This window comes from Chionomys nivalis, chromosome 22, assembly GCF_950005125.1.
Source record: "Chionomys nivalis chromosome 22, mChiNiv1.1, whole genome shotgun sequence".
NCBI classification, from domain to species: Eukaryota; Metazoa; Chordata; class Mammalia; order Rodentia; family Cricetidae; genus Chionomys; species Chionomys nivalis.
In genome coordinates, this window is record NC_080107.1 from 7,823,665 (window position 1) to 7,840,017 (window position 16,353).

A 16,353-nucleotide genomic window follows, 5' to 3' on the forward strand; every position below is an offset into this window, starting at 1 on the left:
AAACAAGAACTCTGAATCGAATCTCCCTTGTTTAGTTTTCTTCCTGACCATTATCCATAAAAATCTGTAACCAACACTCTAAACAAAGATAAATATCCATAATCTATTTTGGGGGGAGATGTGAGCATAGTTTTCCAGGCTACTTCCTGTTGATTGGGGCGCTGATAATCTTATGGGGACCTAAAGAAAATTTAGAATTATTATCAAGTCCTGACTGGAGATTCCTGTGAGGCTTGATCATCTCAGCCAGCAGTCTTGAAAGTGTTCTGGATGTAGAACTCAGACATCTGGGCCATCTGCTCCTATCAGAGATTTCTCAGGGGTTCTTCTTTGATCAAACCTGATTTTTCTTGAAGCAGAATGAATCCACAGTATCTCATTTCCTGTGGAAACAGAAGTAAAACCTCCTCTCCAAAGTAATATATCTTTTGACTTGAATTTTGAAGTCAAGGGATTTTCAAAATATGTATGTTTGATTAATCCAGCAGCATTTATAATCAAATATCTTTTAGCAGCTTTTGCTCCTTCCTCAACCATCAAACAACTCAAAGACAACACAATAACATATAGTATCCAGACTCTGTATATTTTCCATCTTTATGAAGCTTTATTTTAAATTGTATTTCATTTACTTTTACATTTAATGTTTGGCTTTTTGAGACAGGGTTTCTTTGTATATCTTTGGCTGTCCTGGAACTCACTCTGTAGACCAGGCTGTCCTTGAACTCACAGAGATCTGCCTGCCTCTGCCTCCCAAGTGCTGGGATTAAAGGTGTGTGCTGCCACCACACCTAACTAATCTCTCTCTCTCTCTCTCTCTCTCTCTCTCTCTCTCTCTCTCTCTCTCTCTCTGCCTTTATCCTTTTTTTCTCTCTAAAGCCTACATATATTTTTAAACACACTGTAAGTTGTCTAGAGGTTTATATCTCTCTCTTTCTGACCACATGAGTCTTTAATTTGCTTAAGCAATATGGCTAGGATTAAAGCTGTGACTTTGATGGCTGGATTCACCTTATTCCTTAGCTGAGAGTCTAGCCTCATGGTAGTGGTACTGGCTGAAGCCATGTTTATTGCCACAACTCTATGGTGTTTCAAGGTCCCTGCCACCACCAAGAAGCATGCTGTCAACTATTCATAAACACAATTTGCTGGCAGGTCCTCTTAAAACAGCTGCAAGGTATTTGCAGCTAAAGCTGAGTCAGGAAGCCTCTCTTAAATGAGATGTGCTTGCTTCTAGCAAACAGAGCCCACCTGAGAAAATGATGCTACCAAGAAGCTATGCTTAACTATGTTCTTCTGTGTCTAGAATTACTTCCCAAACTCTCTGATGATTTTTGTTTTGGTTTGGTTTTTTGTTTTGTTTTGTTTTTGGGTTTTTTTGGTTTTTTGAGACAGGGTTTCTTTGTAGTTTGGGAGCCTGTCCTGGAACTAGCTCTTGTAAATCAGGCTGGTCTCAAACTCAACAGAGATCTACCTGCCTCTGCCTCCCAAGTGCCACTACCACCCAGCTTAAAAAAGGGGTTTCTAGCATCATTTTAAAAACAGAAGTATGTTACAATAACAAGTTCAACATACAACAAACCAAATACGTATTTAACTCTCCACAGTCAAAACCTTTTATAGTTTGCAGGATTGGATCAAGGGTTGAAAACTGTGTCTAAAATAAAAGCAAAAGGAAACACAGATAGGGGACATTCTTGTAGACAAAGAAACAAGGAAGGGGGTCTAAGGAGAGAAAACTGGAGTAAGTGAGGCAACACCACCCTTTCAAACTGACACAACAATGTGGCAAGCCCCAGGCACACCAGGCCCTTATTCCAACACTGTTCTTAACTATCACCCCAAATTCTGCCAATTAAAATTATATTGGTGTTTGAGTGTCTCTGGAAATGTAAATGCAAGTATTAGTCAAGCATACCTTGGTCTAGAGCAGACACCCACCCACTCCTATATAAGTTTGGCACCTACCTTGTAAAGACCTAAAAGGGTACAAGTAACTTACTCTATCCTGAAAACCACCCAAATCAGCATCAGAAACTGCCAGCTAAGGAAGGAGACCATATAGATTCTCCTTGTGTTCCCTCAACTGTACTTCCATGGCTCTTTTCTCCTTCACTGTCTGCTTTTAATCTAACCCACCTAATGATTCTGGAAGGACTTTCAGTCTTCTCCAGTACCAACTGGAAAATCTAATTGATTCAACCGCTCCCCCTCGTTTCCTGATCTAGCAACTGGAAAAGGAAATGGATCTTAGGTTTCCTGAACTGACAACTCAGTAAGTGAGCAAAGGCCTTCTGAAAGAGTCATGCAGTTCTGTATAAACTGTAAAGCTGAACAAAACAGAGGGTTGTCTTCACACCTCGGCAAGCCAGTCACTACAGATATCAAGCCCTAGTTCTCTTTGAAAGCTGTCCTTCAGGGTCAGACCACCATCCAAGCAAAGGCCTAAAACGGACAAAACTGAACATTTTATTACTTGATATAGTCAGTATTCTTCTATAGAAAGCTGTTCCTGTTTTACCTACAATATTAATAATAATCAGCAGCATCCCTTCTGCTTGATAACAGGTAGTTGAGATTGTCATCTTTGCTTCCAGGAACCCAAAGGGGGAGGGGGATGAGCCTCACAAAGCTTGAAACAGGGACTTAGGAGATGGCACAGCAGAAAAGTGTACTCGCTGTGAAGGCAAGGACCTGAATTCAGTTTCCCAGCATCCACATAAAAGTCAGGAATGGTGGTATGCCTGTATCCCAACACTGAGGTGGGAAAAGGTGAATTAGGAGACCCTGTCTCGAGGCAGTAAAGTGGACAGCAATAGAGAAAGACACCCAACATCTTCTTCATGGACATGGACACACACACACACACACACTGTTAGAGGACTCACTCACACCAGCTATATGACGTTGCTCACTTTAATTGCATAGTTCTAGATGCCACCGTAAACCTAACCTATGACTAGAATGTCTGGCAGTGGGAGCTTAGAATCCACATTTTGAAGAAGCACTCCTAGGATTTTCCAGTAGAGTCATCCACACAGGAAAACACTACTTTAGGGCCTGAGCAGAAGCCAAGAGCAGAAGGCTCATCTACTGAACAAGATCATACTTAAGGGCAGTGCTGTAAAACCAACTTGCTCTCACCAGTCTTTTACAAATCCACAGATTAGCACTGAAAGAAAGAAAACAAAAGCCCACTGCACTCACCTACTGGAGTTCAGCAATGAACGGGGAACACCAGGAAAGAGTGGAAAGGGGGAAAGGGTAACAGGGACTACAGATGTGCTTCCCAGGCAGGGGGCGCACAGACCTCTGCCCAACTCTTAGAGGGATGCAGGCAAATGAGAGCTATCCAAAGGAATTTTTAGCTAAATCTTAGTAAATATTATCTATTATACAACTTTTCCTAGTTTTATACATATTGGTCTTTTTATTTATTTATTTATTTATGGTTTTTTGAGGCAGGGTTTCTCTGTAGCTTTGGAACTTGTCCTGGAACTAGCTCTTGTAGACCAGGTTGGCCTCAAACTCTCAGAGATCTGCCTGCCTCTGCCTACCAAGAGCTAGAATTAAAGGCGTGCGCCACCACCACCCGGCTACACGTTAGTCTTATAAGCAAAAAATTTAAATTTTTTTTAATCAATTAATTTGCCTCTAGCACAAGAATATTTATTCAAAGTTCAAGTATGCATGGTAAACATTTCACATGGTTGCAACAATGAGCCATGGCTCCTCAGAGCCACCAAGAATTTCTAATGAGAACAAAGATACATATCCGTGGCGAGTGTGAGGCCCATGTTCCTGACAATGGCCTGCAAAACAGAACTGCCGGGGTCTGCTCTTCAGTCCTACCAGACCTCCCGGTGCAGAAGGTGGTGGCTGTTAGTGGTTTGTTTCCTCTATTCCAAGTGTGTTGTTGCCACTGAGTCCCTCTCTACTCTTAGTCCAGCTGGGTTTTTACTACTTTCTACCACATTCACTCAAGAGTTCCATTGTGTTACACCATTCTGTAAACTAGGAGGTTTACAATCAGCATCATTTCCTTCTTAGTTCAGGAATATAGCTGTCTTTACAGCAGGTCCGGGTCCACTCAAACAACACCTGACACACTAGGACCCAGACGGATGCAAACCGCAGCCCTGGCCCTCATGTCCCCAGGACAGCTATGAAATAAAATGGTAAACTTACTTAAAACATCACGAGATTTTTGTTTTAACTCCACTGCATGGTTCTCCACATGAACTTTGTAAGCAAAGTAATCACACAGCAAAGTGAGAAAGTTGATCACCTGGTCTAGCACAAACTATGGCCACAGTGAGTACCAAGTCTTCTAAAGCAATGGGCAAACAGTGCTCCTTTCTAGCTGAAAGTGGGTGGCTTCACTGGGGTGGCATGAACTTCCATGCATTCCAAGCATTCTCTGGGAGATGGTAGAGACTACAGCTAAGCAGAGGTAGAAAAGCGTAAGGATTTTCACATCCATGTGACTAAAGCATAAAGCTAAACAGGAAAGTTACAGGCAACAGCAGAAAGCAAGCAGCATCAACAGGAACTATCGGTAAACAAATGTGCAACTCTATATTCTGCCTTCAAACTGCTTCCACTTGCCTCTGTAGGCATCCTGTGCATGGCACACAGATGCAGTCAAAACACCCATGCAGCAAAACAACAACAACATCTTTAAAGACTGCTCACTCTCCAACTATTCCCAGGCACAAAAACCTTGTCGCCACTCCTAGGACATCATGCTCTTTTATGGCGGCTTATCTTTGTACCTGTTCCAGTCTCTTCTCAAAATGCCCTTCTCTCCCTCGAGAACTACTAATGCAGGGAGCAGTTCTTCTGAAATGCTTCTTCTATTGTTCTCAAAGATTTATGACTCCCTCCATACACAATGATTATAAAATTTATTACATCCTCGACACCGTATCTATCTGCCAATCACTAGTGCAATGTTAGAAGTTAGCACAGCACCACCATGCAGCACTCAGTTTCCCTGAGCACATACTGGTCTCATAATGGAATGGAAATCATTTTAAAAAGATATATATAATAAAAAAAAATGAAAACCCAACTACAGAGACCACTGACAAGGTTCTAGGTTTGTTCCCGGCATTGGAAAAATTAAAATTTTATCTGAGTTGGTGTCAGTGAAAGCTGTGAGACACAGCTAAAGAAATGTATCTGCTTCATCAGACTGCACGAAGGGTGGGGATGGAGCTCAATGCTGGTAGGAGACATGTTGGGTTGAAGCATTCAAATAATGAAAAAAGTGAAGAGAAACAGTGGCATTTTGGGACTGAAAACTAATAACCAAACATAGCTCATGTGTGCAGAGTTCGAAAAATCAGCAAGACATTTACGTAGAATCACTTAGAATCAGCCAATAATTATCAATATTAAAATGAGTCTTAGAAGATATATCACCTGAAAAGTCCCCCACAAGACTGGTGAAAGTCTAATTAGAAAACATTAATACACACGTAGAAGAACAAATTAAGGACTGGGGATATGGTTCAGTGGTGTAGCACGTATCTAACATGCTCAATGTCCTGGCTTCAATTCCCTGAATACATACACAAAATAACTAAAACCAAAAATAATAAATTCATCTTTCTGTTTCATCTAACTCAAACCAATACTTAAAACCTAATCCTGATGTTGGTGGTGCATGCCTTTAATCCCAGCACTCGGGAGGCAGAGGCAGGCGGTTCTCTGTGAGTTCGAGGCCAACCTGGTCTACAAGAGCTAGTTCCAGGACAGCTAAGAGATAGGACTGCAACACAGAGAAACCCTGTCTTGAAAAACAAACAAAAAAAAAAAAAAACAAAAAAAAAGTTAAAAAAAGAAAATCAATCCCAATCAATACATGTACCTAAGCACTAGATTTCCTTTTATTAAGAAGCTACCAATCGTATAAAACCCATGCCATGGTGAACATGGCAAATTAGGTGGTATTTTAATAGCCCTGAAGCTGGATTCCAGTAGAGTTCATGCCCTCTTAGAAGAAATGCAGAGTCTGAGCAGGCCCTGTAAAGTCTGTCAATCAGGTAATTCATATTGCTTTATTCTAAGGTCTTAGAATACATAAACACTGCCCCAGTTGACAGTACAAAACCTCTAACTGAGTAACTATAAAGAGTTGAGAGTTCCAGTGAGGTAGTGGCAAGAACAGGACTGGTATCCTGATCAAAACTCCTGATTAGTAACTTCAAGCATGCTATAAGAATAATACATCCATGTATTCACACAGCAGTTTTGTTTTGTTTTTTAAGATTTTATTTATTATGTGTATAGTGTTCTACCTGCAGGCCAGAAGAGGGCACCAGATCTCATTACAGATAGTTGTGAGCCACCATGTGGTTGCTGGGAATTGAACTCAGGACCTCTGGAAGAGAAGTCAGTGCTCCTAACCACTGATCCATCTCTCCGATCCTCACACGGCAGTTTCTACAGTGAATGACAAGATGATATCTATAGCTCCAAATCTCAGCTGGAAAGCAGAACATTCATCAATAATAACTGAGCTACTGGAAAGGTAAGTTTTCCTTATTAAGGAAGCATACTCTAGTACCAAAAATCCAATGTTAACTATACAAATGCTTAAGAATCAAAGGAAGATGTTGATGGTCTATTCTAAGAAAACTATGCAAAACCCTGATTTTTTGTTTGTTTGTTTGTTTTGTTTGTTTTGTTTTTTCAAATAGGGTTTCTCTGTAGCTTTGAAGCCTGTGCTGGAACTAGTTCTTGTAGACCAGGCTGACCTCAAACTCACAGAGATCCACCTGCCTCTGCCTCCTGAGCACTGGGATTAAAGGCGTGCACCACCACCACCCGGCCTAATCTTTTATATGCTTATGAAGTTTATGACTATGGCCAATAATAATGACTTGCCTATAACTCAAAATTAAAATGTATACTTGGGAAACAGATTTAGACTTGGAATTTTAGCTGAAATCTTATAAGTTAATAAATAATACTTAAACACTGCAAGCATATTTAAGGTTATTGTTTAAAAATTCAACTCAGGAGTTGACAAAATGGCTCAGAGAATAAAGACGCTTGTCATGCAAGGAAGGTCTATAACCTGAGTTCAACCCCTGGGCCCACGTAAATTCAGGAGGGAACCCCACAAAGTTGTCCTCAGGCTTCCATAGAGGTACTGTGTCAGGTGCATGTGCACAGGCGTGCACACACACACATACATACACACACAATAAATAGTTTTTGCATTTCTATTTAATCAGTTTACAAGAATGATTTAGTGCCTAGTTAAAAGTTATTCTCTCAAATCACTGGCATAGTCAAGAAGACTGTACACACTGATAAATATACTACATGGTGCATTCACTGCACACACTGATGATATACTACATAGTGCATACACTGCACACTGATAATATACTACATGGTGCATTCACTGCACACACTGATGATATACTACATGGTGCATTCACTGCACACACCTATGATATACTACATGGTGTATTCACTGCACACACTGATAAATATTTTTTAATTAATTAATTTATTTATTTATTAAAGATTTCTGCCTCCTCCCCGCCACCACCTCCCATTTCCCTCTCCCTCCCCCAATCAAGTCCCCCTTCCTCGTCAGCCCTAAGAGCAATCAGGACTGCCCTGTGGGAAGTCCAAGGACCACACACCTCCATCCAGATCTATTAAGGTGAGCATCCAAACTGCCTAGGCTCCCACCAAGCCAGTACGTGCAGTAGGACCAAAAACCCATTGCCATTGTTCTTGAGTTCTCAGTAGTCCTAATTGTCCGCTATGTTCAGTGAGTCTGGTTTTATCCCATGCTTTTTCAGACCCAGGCCACCTGGCCTTGGTGAGTTCCCAATAGAATATCCCCATTGTCTCAGACACACTGATAAATATACTACATGGTGCATTCACTGCCCACACTGATAAATATACTACATGGTGCATTCACTGCACACACTGGTGATATACTACATGGTGCATTCACTGCACACACTGATGAATATATTACATGGTGTAATCATTGGAAACCAAGCTCACTAACTAAATCAAAGACCAATCAGGTCAGCCCCTTCTTTTGCAATAACATATACAAAAAATTCACAGCTATACACTTAATAGTAAAATAGTATAGACACATGCAGTGGAACACTTTTAAACATCAGGCTAAACTAAACAAACAATTACAGGCCGGGAAGTACCCCGGTTAGTAAAGTGTTGGTTGTGCAAGCATGAGGACCTAAACTTGGACCCTTGGCACCCATATAAAAAACTAGATACAGTGGCATTCATCTGTGATCCCAACACCAGAAAAAGAGACTGAAAAATCCCTGGGGCTTGCTGACCTGCCAATCTAGCTGAACCAATGAGCTTCCGCAAGAAGCACTGTCTTTAAAAAGTAGACAAAGAGTACCTGAGGAAGAGACTAGATGCTGACCTCTGGCCTCCATGCCTTTGTACAACCACAGACACATGCACATGTGCATGTAACACACATACACACAAAGTGGACACTAGGTTGGGGAGGTAATTCAGTGGATAAAAATGCTTGTACAAGTGTGAGGATTGGAGTTCAGATCCCAGACCCCATATAAGAGTTGTTAAAACATGAAAGTCATCTGTAATCACAGCACTTAGGGCACAGAGACAAAACAAAAACAAACTGGGTAGCTAGACTGCAGAAGCTGGCAAGACCCAGGTTCAGCGAGAGGCCATCTCAACAAATAAGTAGGAACTGGGCTATGTCTCAGCAGCTAAAAGCACTCAGTGCTCTTGCAGAGGACCTAGGTTCAGTTCCCAGCACCCACACTGGGTGCTCATAACCATCTCTAACTCTAGCTCTAGGAGTTCAATGCCCTCTCCTGGCTGTGGGAACCTGCAAGCACATGGTATAAATAAATTCAGGCACATACATCTACAAATAAAATTTTTAAAATGTATAAATTCACCTTTCTAAAAAGGAAATGTAGGGCTGAGAGATGGCTCAGCAGTTACGAGTCTGTACTTCATTTGTGGAGCACCCAAGTTTGAATCCAAGCACCTATATGAGATGGTTCAAAACTGCCTGCCTGTACTACCAATTCCAGGGGTCAGGTACCATCTTCTGGCCTCCCAGGGCAGTACACTCATGAGCCCAAACTGCTACTCAGACACACACATGTACATAAAATTAAACTTTTTAAATAAATAAAGTAGGGAACAATCAAGAAAGACATCAACATCAGGCCTATAGTGTATGTGCACACACAAGCAAAAACATACATGAATATACACATACATGTTTATATTTAGAACAATTCAAGTACGTTTTTGATCCATATTCCATTCCCACATTATGTGTGTACCACCTAACAATATGCATTGCATTTGGAGGAACAAACACGTCAAAGAGTAAAGAAAAGATGATCCAGGTATTGAATGTATATATGCAGCCAGAGTCCATAGTGGTGTCCAAGAATGAAAAATGGACCTAAAAGGCCTGACTCGGAAAGATTCTCTGAAGTCATTTAGCTGTCCTATCAAAAGTTCTGTGTAATGTATTCAGTAGCAATGGTGATAGCTCACAGCAAGGAAAAATGAAGACCATTGTTTGGGTTCTGTGCAGTTACGGACAGTTTCTCTTATTTCTTCAAATAAACACTTCAGCCATAGGTCCCTTCCACAGCTCCAGTTTCTAGCACTAGAAGACTTCAGGACAGAGAAGAATGGGATACTTCATGAATTCCTAGAGAACGTACCAAGCACCTGGGTTAATCTTCTCTTTAAAATACTCTCTCATGTTAGCTCTCTGGAGCTGGTTCTCTCTCCCCCAGAGGAAGCCATTACATGATCTATATAATTAGAGGTAAATATTAGGTAATCCACATCTAAGCCATATTCTACCTGTAATAGTTGACATTTCACTTTTCTTTTTAAAATTTTTGTTTAATGTGTATAAGTGTTTGTCTGCATTTATTATGTGTACCACATGAATGCCCGGTCCCATCAAAAACCAGAAAAGGGTGTCAAATCCTCTTGGACTGGAGTTGTGGTAGTTACAGATACTTGTGAACCACCATGAGGGTGCTGTGGACCCTCGGGTCCTCTGCAAGAACAGCAAGTACTCTTAACCACAGAGCCACTTCTCCAACCACATTTTTATTTCTGTTTGTGTCTTGTGTTATCACTCAGCTGATTCTGAACTCAGGTACTGGGAAAGACACGATGAACTATTACCCTAAGAATACAACAAACAGAGAGAAGTGGGGGAGCAATCACTGTGCTCCAAAGGGTTGACTCTGCTCGAGATCCTCTGGGTTAGCTGAGGGTTGAAATTAACATACTAATCTCATAAGCAGCAGAAATCTCTTCAATAATGAGAAAATAAAGGAATAATATCTACTTTTAAAGACATATAAAGTATCTCGTGTTCCTGTAACAGCATTCCATTTCTCTGTAGCCTAAAAGTAGATCACTGAATTTCCTCCCAGATACTCTTACTAAGTGAACCTGGCGTAGATGGCTCTACGGTAACCTGTGGACAAGAGGAACAGTTGGAGAAGGTCTGCTTTATATCAATGTGCAAACCAGAGAGATTAAGACATCAAGGTTTCTTGCCCACAACAGTTTAACCAGGCAGCAAGTCCCCCACAACCCCTTCTCTTTTCCTCCAACCTTGGTCCTCCCACATTTCTCCTTGTTCTCTTACACTAACACTGTCTTCTCCCACAAGGGGAACAACAAAATTCACTCGCTAACTTGCAGGCAACCAGGCTACCCTTCTAAACCAGTTTACATTTTCCTAAATTTTGAATTTCACTTAGATGGGATACTTCTAATTTATCACTAAGTACAACATAAACTAACACCTAAAGTACAGAAGCCAGTATTCAATTATTATCATCACAAACAGTTTGAAGCTTAGCACACTAAGGAGAACAACCTGACAACTTTACCCCAGGAAATAAGTACCTTGGTGTAGCAACAAGGAAACAGCACAGGGAAAGGAAATGGGATGAGAGGAGGCCAGAGTTGAAAAACCATTTCATTCATTTCACAAATGCTTATCACTAATTAGTCGAACAAAATTAACTGAGCTTCTACTTCCTGTAACATAAAATACCTCCTGTTTGCCAAAGCTTTTAAATGAGGCAATGTGCATGTGCTTTAGAATGGTGCCTTGAAGTTAACTTACTCAAATTAAAATCTCTATTAACACCATCACTAAGATTCCCAGCTCAGAACTCAGACCATGCTATTTCATGTGGTATAACTACCAAATTAAGCTTCACTTATTCCAAATAATGTTGTCTGAAGTGGTATATGAGCTGCTTTTCTTAGATAATAAAGCTGTTTCGGCCAATGGCTTAGCAAAGTAAAGCCAGGCAGGAAATCTGGACAGAGATATAGAGAGAGAGTAAGTAAAGTCAGAGAGATGCCATGTAGCTGCCAAAAGAGAAGGATGCCAAAAACTTACTGGTAGGCCACAGCCTTGTGGTGATACAGATTAATAAAAATGTAAAAATGGCTTAATTTAAGATGTAAGAGGTAGCTAGAAATACACCTGAGCTATTGGCCAAACAGTGTTGTAATTAATATAGTTTCTGTGTGATTATTTGGGTCTGGGTGCAGTCTCTACCTACAAATGGCACCCAACATGTATGTCCAAATAGCCTACGCTACAGAAATAACACTGCGGGTTGCCTTCCTAAACACCATCTGTAAGAACATGCACCAAAGTTGTGATACATGTTAAATAATACCTCCAAGGTTGGTCTTCAGAACTGCTCACCGTTTTTCCTCCTAAGACAGCATTTCTCATTGTCCTAGAACGCAAAGGGGCTCAGGTCTGGCCAACAAGCTACTGGGAGCCACCTGCTTCCACCTCACTCGCAATGAAATTATACACACATCACAACATCTGACTTTTTTTACATGGACACTATGGCTCAAACACATGTCCTCATGTTTGGGGGGTAAACATTTTACCAACTGAGCTACCTCCCCTACTCTTGTATAATACATGCAATGACACATGTAGGTTGGGACTGTAGCTCAAGAATGGAGCCCTTGCTTTGCATGCAAGATGCCATGTCCTCACTGCAACTCATTCTTAGTGCCAGCAACTAATGACCAAATCCAATCTAATCAGTCACTGCCCAGCTTATCTTGCAGGCTCCTCCATTTATCAGCCCTCAGCTGTTTCTTTATTGTGTCTATTACCACCTCACATGCTATTATTACTCGTCCACTATCTCTGCTCCAACTGGAACCTGAGTTTCATAAGGACACAGCTTTGTGTACTGTTGTATGCTACTGCCATGAATGAATGGCCCGATGATATATAAGCCAAAGCCTTCAGGGCCTGCCATCGCCTTTCTTTTTTCATTTTACTCCATCTGTACCAACATCAACTGCCACCAAAACACAGCATGTACTTCTGTGGCCCTTGCTTTGCCATAACAAACTTTCCGCATCATCCAATCAAGCCACCAAAGTATCAACAATATTTTTCAAACCTTCTTCAGGAAGAATCTAAGCCCAGAGCTTTCTCTCCTTTGTGCTACATCTATAACTCTGTCTACACTAGCGCTAATTACAATACTGGAACTTGTAATCTCTTCCTAGATTGCGAGTTCTTAAAGACCAGGGCTTTATCGCTAACCTAGCACAGTCCTTGTTATAAAGCAATTTATCTGCAGATATCACTAAAGTAACATATGCATGACTATTCTGCAAGAGGAATGAAAGCAGGAAGTATTAATAAGTCACTGCTCCATGAGATAAAACAGTGACAACCAACACCACCACCCAGGGTAAGGAAAGAGGAGTACTATGCAAATCACTGATGATTCCAAAACCACCCATCACATCTGTAATCGCATTTTGCTGGATATATACCTAGATTCCTCCTACTCCAAAATTCGCCTTCCCCTTAGGCTGAGTTCTTGTTGCTACAGATGTTGAAACTTTTCAGCTAAGTAGCAGGAAGTGGAAAGAAGACCTGGGTTTCCCAACGAACAATAATCAAGTAGAATGAACACACTCCAAAGTTTCTGATGTTTTATCTAAGACATGATTTTTTGTTTCCCTTAATACAAGGTAATGTTGTGTTACGCACTCAGTCAAATACAAGCGTTCTGATTAAACTTCAGAGTAGTTCTGCACGTACAGATGTTACCACTACCCAGCTAACCCTGAGCTCCCCACCAGCTACACCCTATGCCATAAATGGGCTGCAGTTTTGCCTAGGCTACCAACAACTTCAGTCTCTGACAGCCAGCCATACAAGGACTACACCCATCCAGAGCAGTTATCCTCGGCCTTAAGACATCTTATCCATTACCTCAGACCATTGATTGCTATTTCTTCTCTAAATGCCTAAGAAAAGGCCACTAAATTCAGTCCTCAAGAAACCTGTCTTGTCTACTGAATAAGTGTATATATATAAATGTTTTATCACACAAATGCATGCAAATGAGAAAATATCTATGCATATGAAGCCATTGGGGAAAAAAATGAAGAATTTTAAACCCTGTAACTTCAGTGAAACCAGAGGTGACATATGACCCTCAATTTTACCCTCCTACTACCAAATAACCAAATTCTGGAAAATGTACCTCCTCATCATTTTCAAATGGTTTTCCTTAGTTCAGAGTTTCAGCATTACTGATTAAGGTACGAAATTCATAACCACTGTCTTCAGACACAAGGACAGCTACGGCTATTTGTTGAGAGCTTGTGCAACACTAGCATAGGTAGTACACTAAGCATTTCACAGTTCAGATGCACTTTTCTGTTTCCAAAGCAAAACACAAGGCAGGGATTGGTTCTTCCAGGTTTTTTAGTTTTTTAAAAACATTTTGTAATGATTTATTTATTCTTATTTTATGTGCACTGATGTTTTGCCTGCACATATATGGCTGTGTGAGGATGTTAGATTCCTGGAGTTATAGACAGTTGTGAGCTGCCATGTGAATTGAACCTGGACCATCTGGAAGAACAGACAGTGCTCCTAACTGCTGAGCCATCTCTCCAGCCCCTTTGGTTTTGTTTTGAGTCTGAGTCAGGGTCTCTTTTACAATGTAGACCAGGTTGGCTTCGAACTCTGCCTCTGCTTCCCAAATGCTGGAACTAAAAGTGTGCACCAACACCTCCAGGTAAGAAGACAGAAGCGCTGAGAGAGACTGACAGTTTACAAGTAGAAAACACCTTAATGGAATTCAAACCCAGGTCTGCTTCCAGTCATTATTAAACTGCCAAACAAACCTTCACTTCCACTCCAGGTTTACTAAAAAGTAAATCTAATGCTTTGCTCCACTTACCCTGAAACCAGTTTCCCCTCTCAAACCTTCGCCCCTTGTCCTTCTCACCCTTATGCCACATGAACCCCAGCAGTTCCGTAGTCTCGCCCTTTCCTGACCTGGACCATTCTGTTTATCTACTATGAACATTGTTCCTCCCTGGTGGGCTATTTTCAATACAAACTTCAAGATTTACACAAAAGAACCGTAACTCAAAAAAGTCTTTATCCTAAGAATTACACATTCAAAACTGGGTTGAATGACCATGTTTCAATTACTAGCTAAATTTCTTATATATATTACTTTAGGGACTTACAGCGAACAATGTATTTCAGAATCTCCACATTTCTAGTACAGTGTGTATGCAGTAAGGACTTACAAGGGGTGAATTAAAGAAGCTGTCGATTGGTTTTTGATGTCCAACTGTCACACAGGCACCTGTACCTGCAGCAGACTTCTCTCTCTCTCTTTTTTTTTAAATTTCTTCATCTGTAAAATGAGAGACTACAGCACCTACCTAATAGCTTAGGAAGAAGTAACAGATTTAGCGCCATTCCCAGTACTTTGAAAGTACCCATTAAAGTGAGCAAAATCGTCTTTCATTCTCCAAGTTCCTCCAAACAGATGATCTCAGAAAACACCATCTTGCAACATCTTCCATCCGAGACGAGAGATTTCCTCCAAAGGTCTTGGGATTTCATCCACATTCCTCAGCCAGACGCTTGTCTTTCAGCTTCTTACAGAGACCAGTAGGTAGACTTTCCAGCTCTTAAGTAACTAATGCTTGCAGTCTGCTGCACCTTACTCGCCAGTTTCCTCCCTGAAGTCACAACCCATTCCCATAAGGAAGTGGTAGCCTCCCACAGAAACCACTCAGTGCCCTTTCCGGGAGTATCAATGATCCTGACCCCACTTCATCCCGCTCCCAGGCTTTTGAAAATTAGCAAAAATCTAATTATCTAATGCAAATCTAAACCACCTCAGCATATATTAAGAAAGCCCCCGGTACCCGTTCAAAGATCTTCAATGACAGAGAATGAGTTTCTACTATCAAAAACCAAGAACAGAGATTCCTCTAAATTCTTCTCTATACGAGGTCATGAACGCGTTACGGTCAAAGGGACCAAAATCAGCCAACCCATGTCGCCCCCTCCAGACAGAGCCCCGCGTCTGGTCCACTCTCCGTCCGCGAGATGATGTACGCGCAGGGACTGGGATGCCTTCCGCCCACCGTGTCAACTCCTTGCCCACTCCGGTGCCCTCCTCTCCCTCAGCCCAGGCCGCGTGCGGCCTCCCGCCGCCAGCTCCTTCCCCGGCCCGCTACTCACCGCTTCTTGGGGATGGTGCCCGACTCCGGCGCGGCGGGAGTGGCGGCGGGCGACGCCCCGGCCGCCGACGCGGCTCTCCGCGCTTTACACTCATTGGTACTCGGAGCCTCCTGGGGCCGGCCCAGCAGATGGCCCGACAGAACCCGCAGCCGCCGGCGCGCGCGGCCCGCGTCTGGGTCCCGCTCGCTCGCGCCCGCCTCGCCCGCCGCCTCCGCCATGGCTTCCGCCTTGTGCCGCCGCCCGAGGCCGCTGGGCGCGGGTGAAAGGTCACTCAGAGCGGAGCCCCGCGCGACCATTCGCTGCGGCGCATCCCGGCAGCCACCGCGGCGACTGGCGGCAGGGGCCTAGCGCCTGGAGCTTCACGGGCTCTGTCCCCGCCCACCGCCGCTTCGCCCCGCCCCTCCCCTCCTCGACCACGCCCTCCGCCGGGCCCATACACGCCTCGGCTTGGCGCACCTGCCGGGGTGTGCGGGTTAGTTCTAGCGCAGACGGGATTGGCCCAGAGGGGCAGGATGTGAGCCAAACCACACGACACTCTCGCAGCCGACAAACCTGTAGGTGTGGCGTCCTGGAAGTAGCCCGAGCGCCTGGAGGGTTAGTTCCTGGGACTGATGCCTGGGCGCTTGAATAGTTGGCCACCGGTGGTGCTGCTTACCTGGCAATAGAGCCAGGCCTGTGTTTCCTGGTAGACCACTCTTCTTGACCTGGTAGGTCAAAACCGATCCTCTAACCTATAGAGC

The 16,353-nt window shown here is 42.7% G+C and overlaps 1 protein-coding gene across 2 annotated transcripts in view; it reads right to left on the bottom strand.

The window, feature by feature from the left end:
- Positions 1-15,927, bottom strand: part of Agps (alkylglycerone phosphate synthase) — a 101,330-nt gene extending 85,403 nt beyond the window's left edge. For both annotated transcript variants that reach the window (XM_057754936.1, XM_057754937.1), the window contains exon 1: positions 15,614-15,927. In XM_057754936.1, the coding sequence (XP_057610919.1) occupies positions 15,614-15,909 (296 nt within the window). In that variant the 5' untranslated portion in view covers positions 15,910-15,927. The remainder of the gene's footprint in view (positions 1-15,613) is intronic.
- Positions 15,928-16,353: the final 426 nt, after the last annotated feature.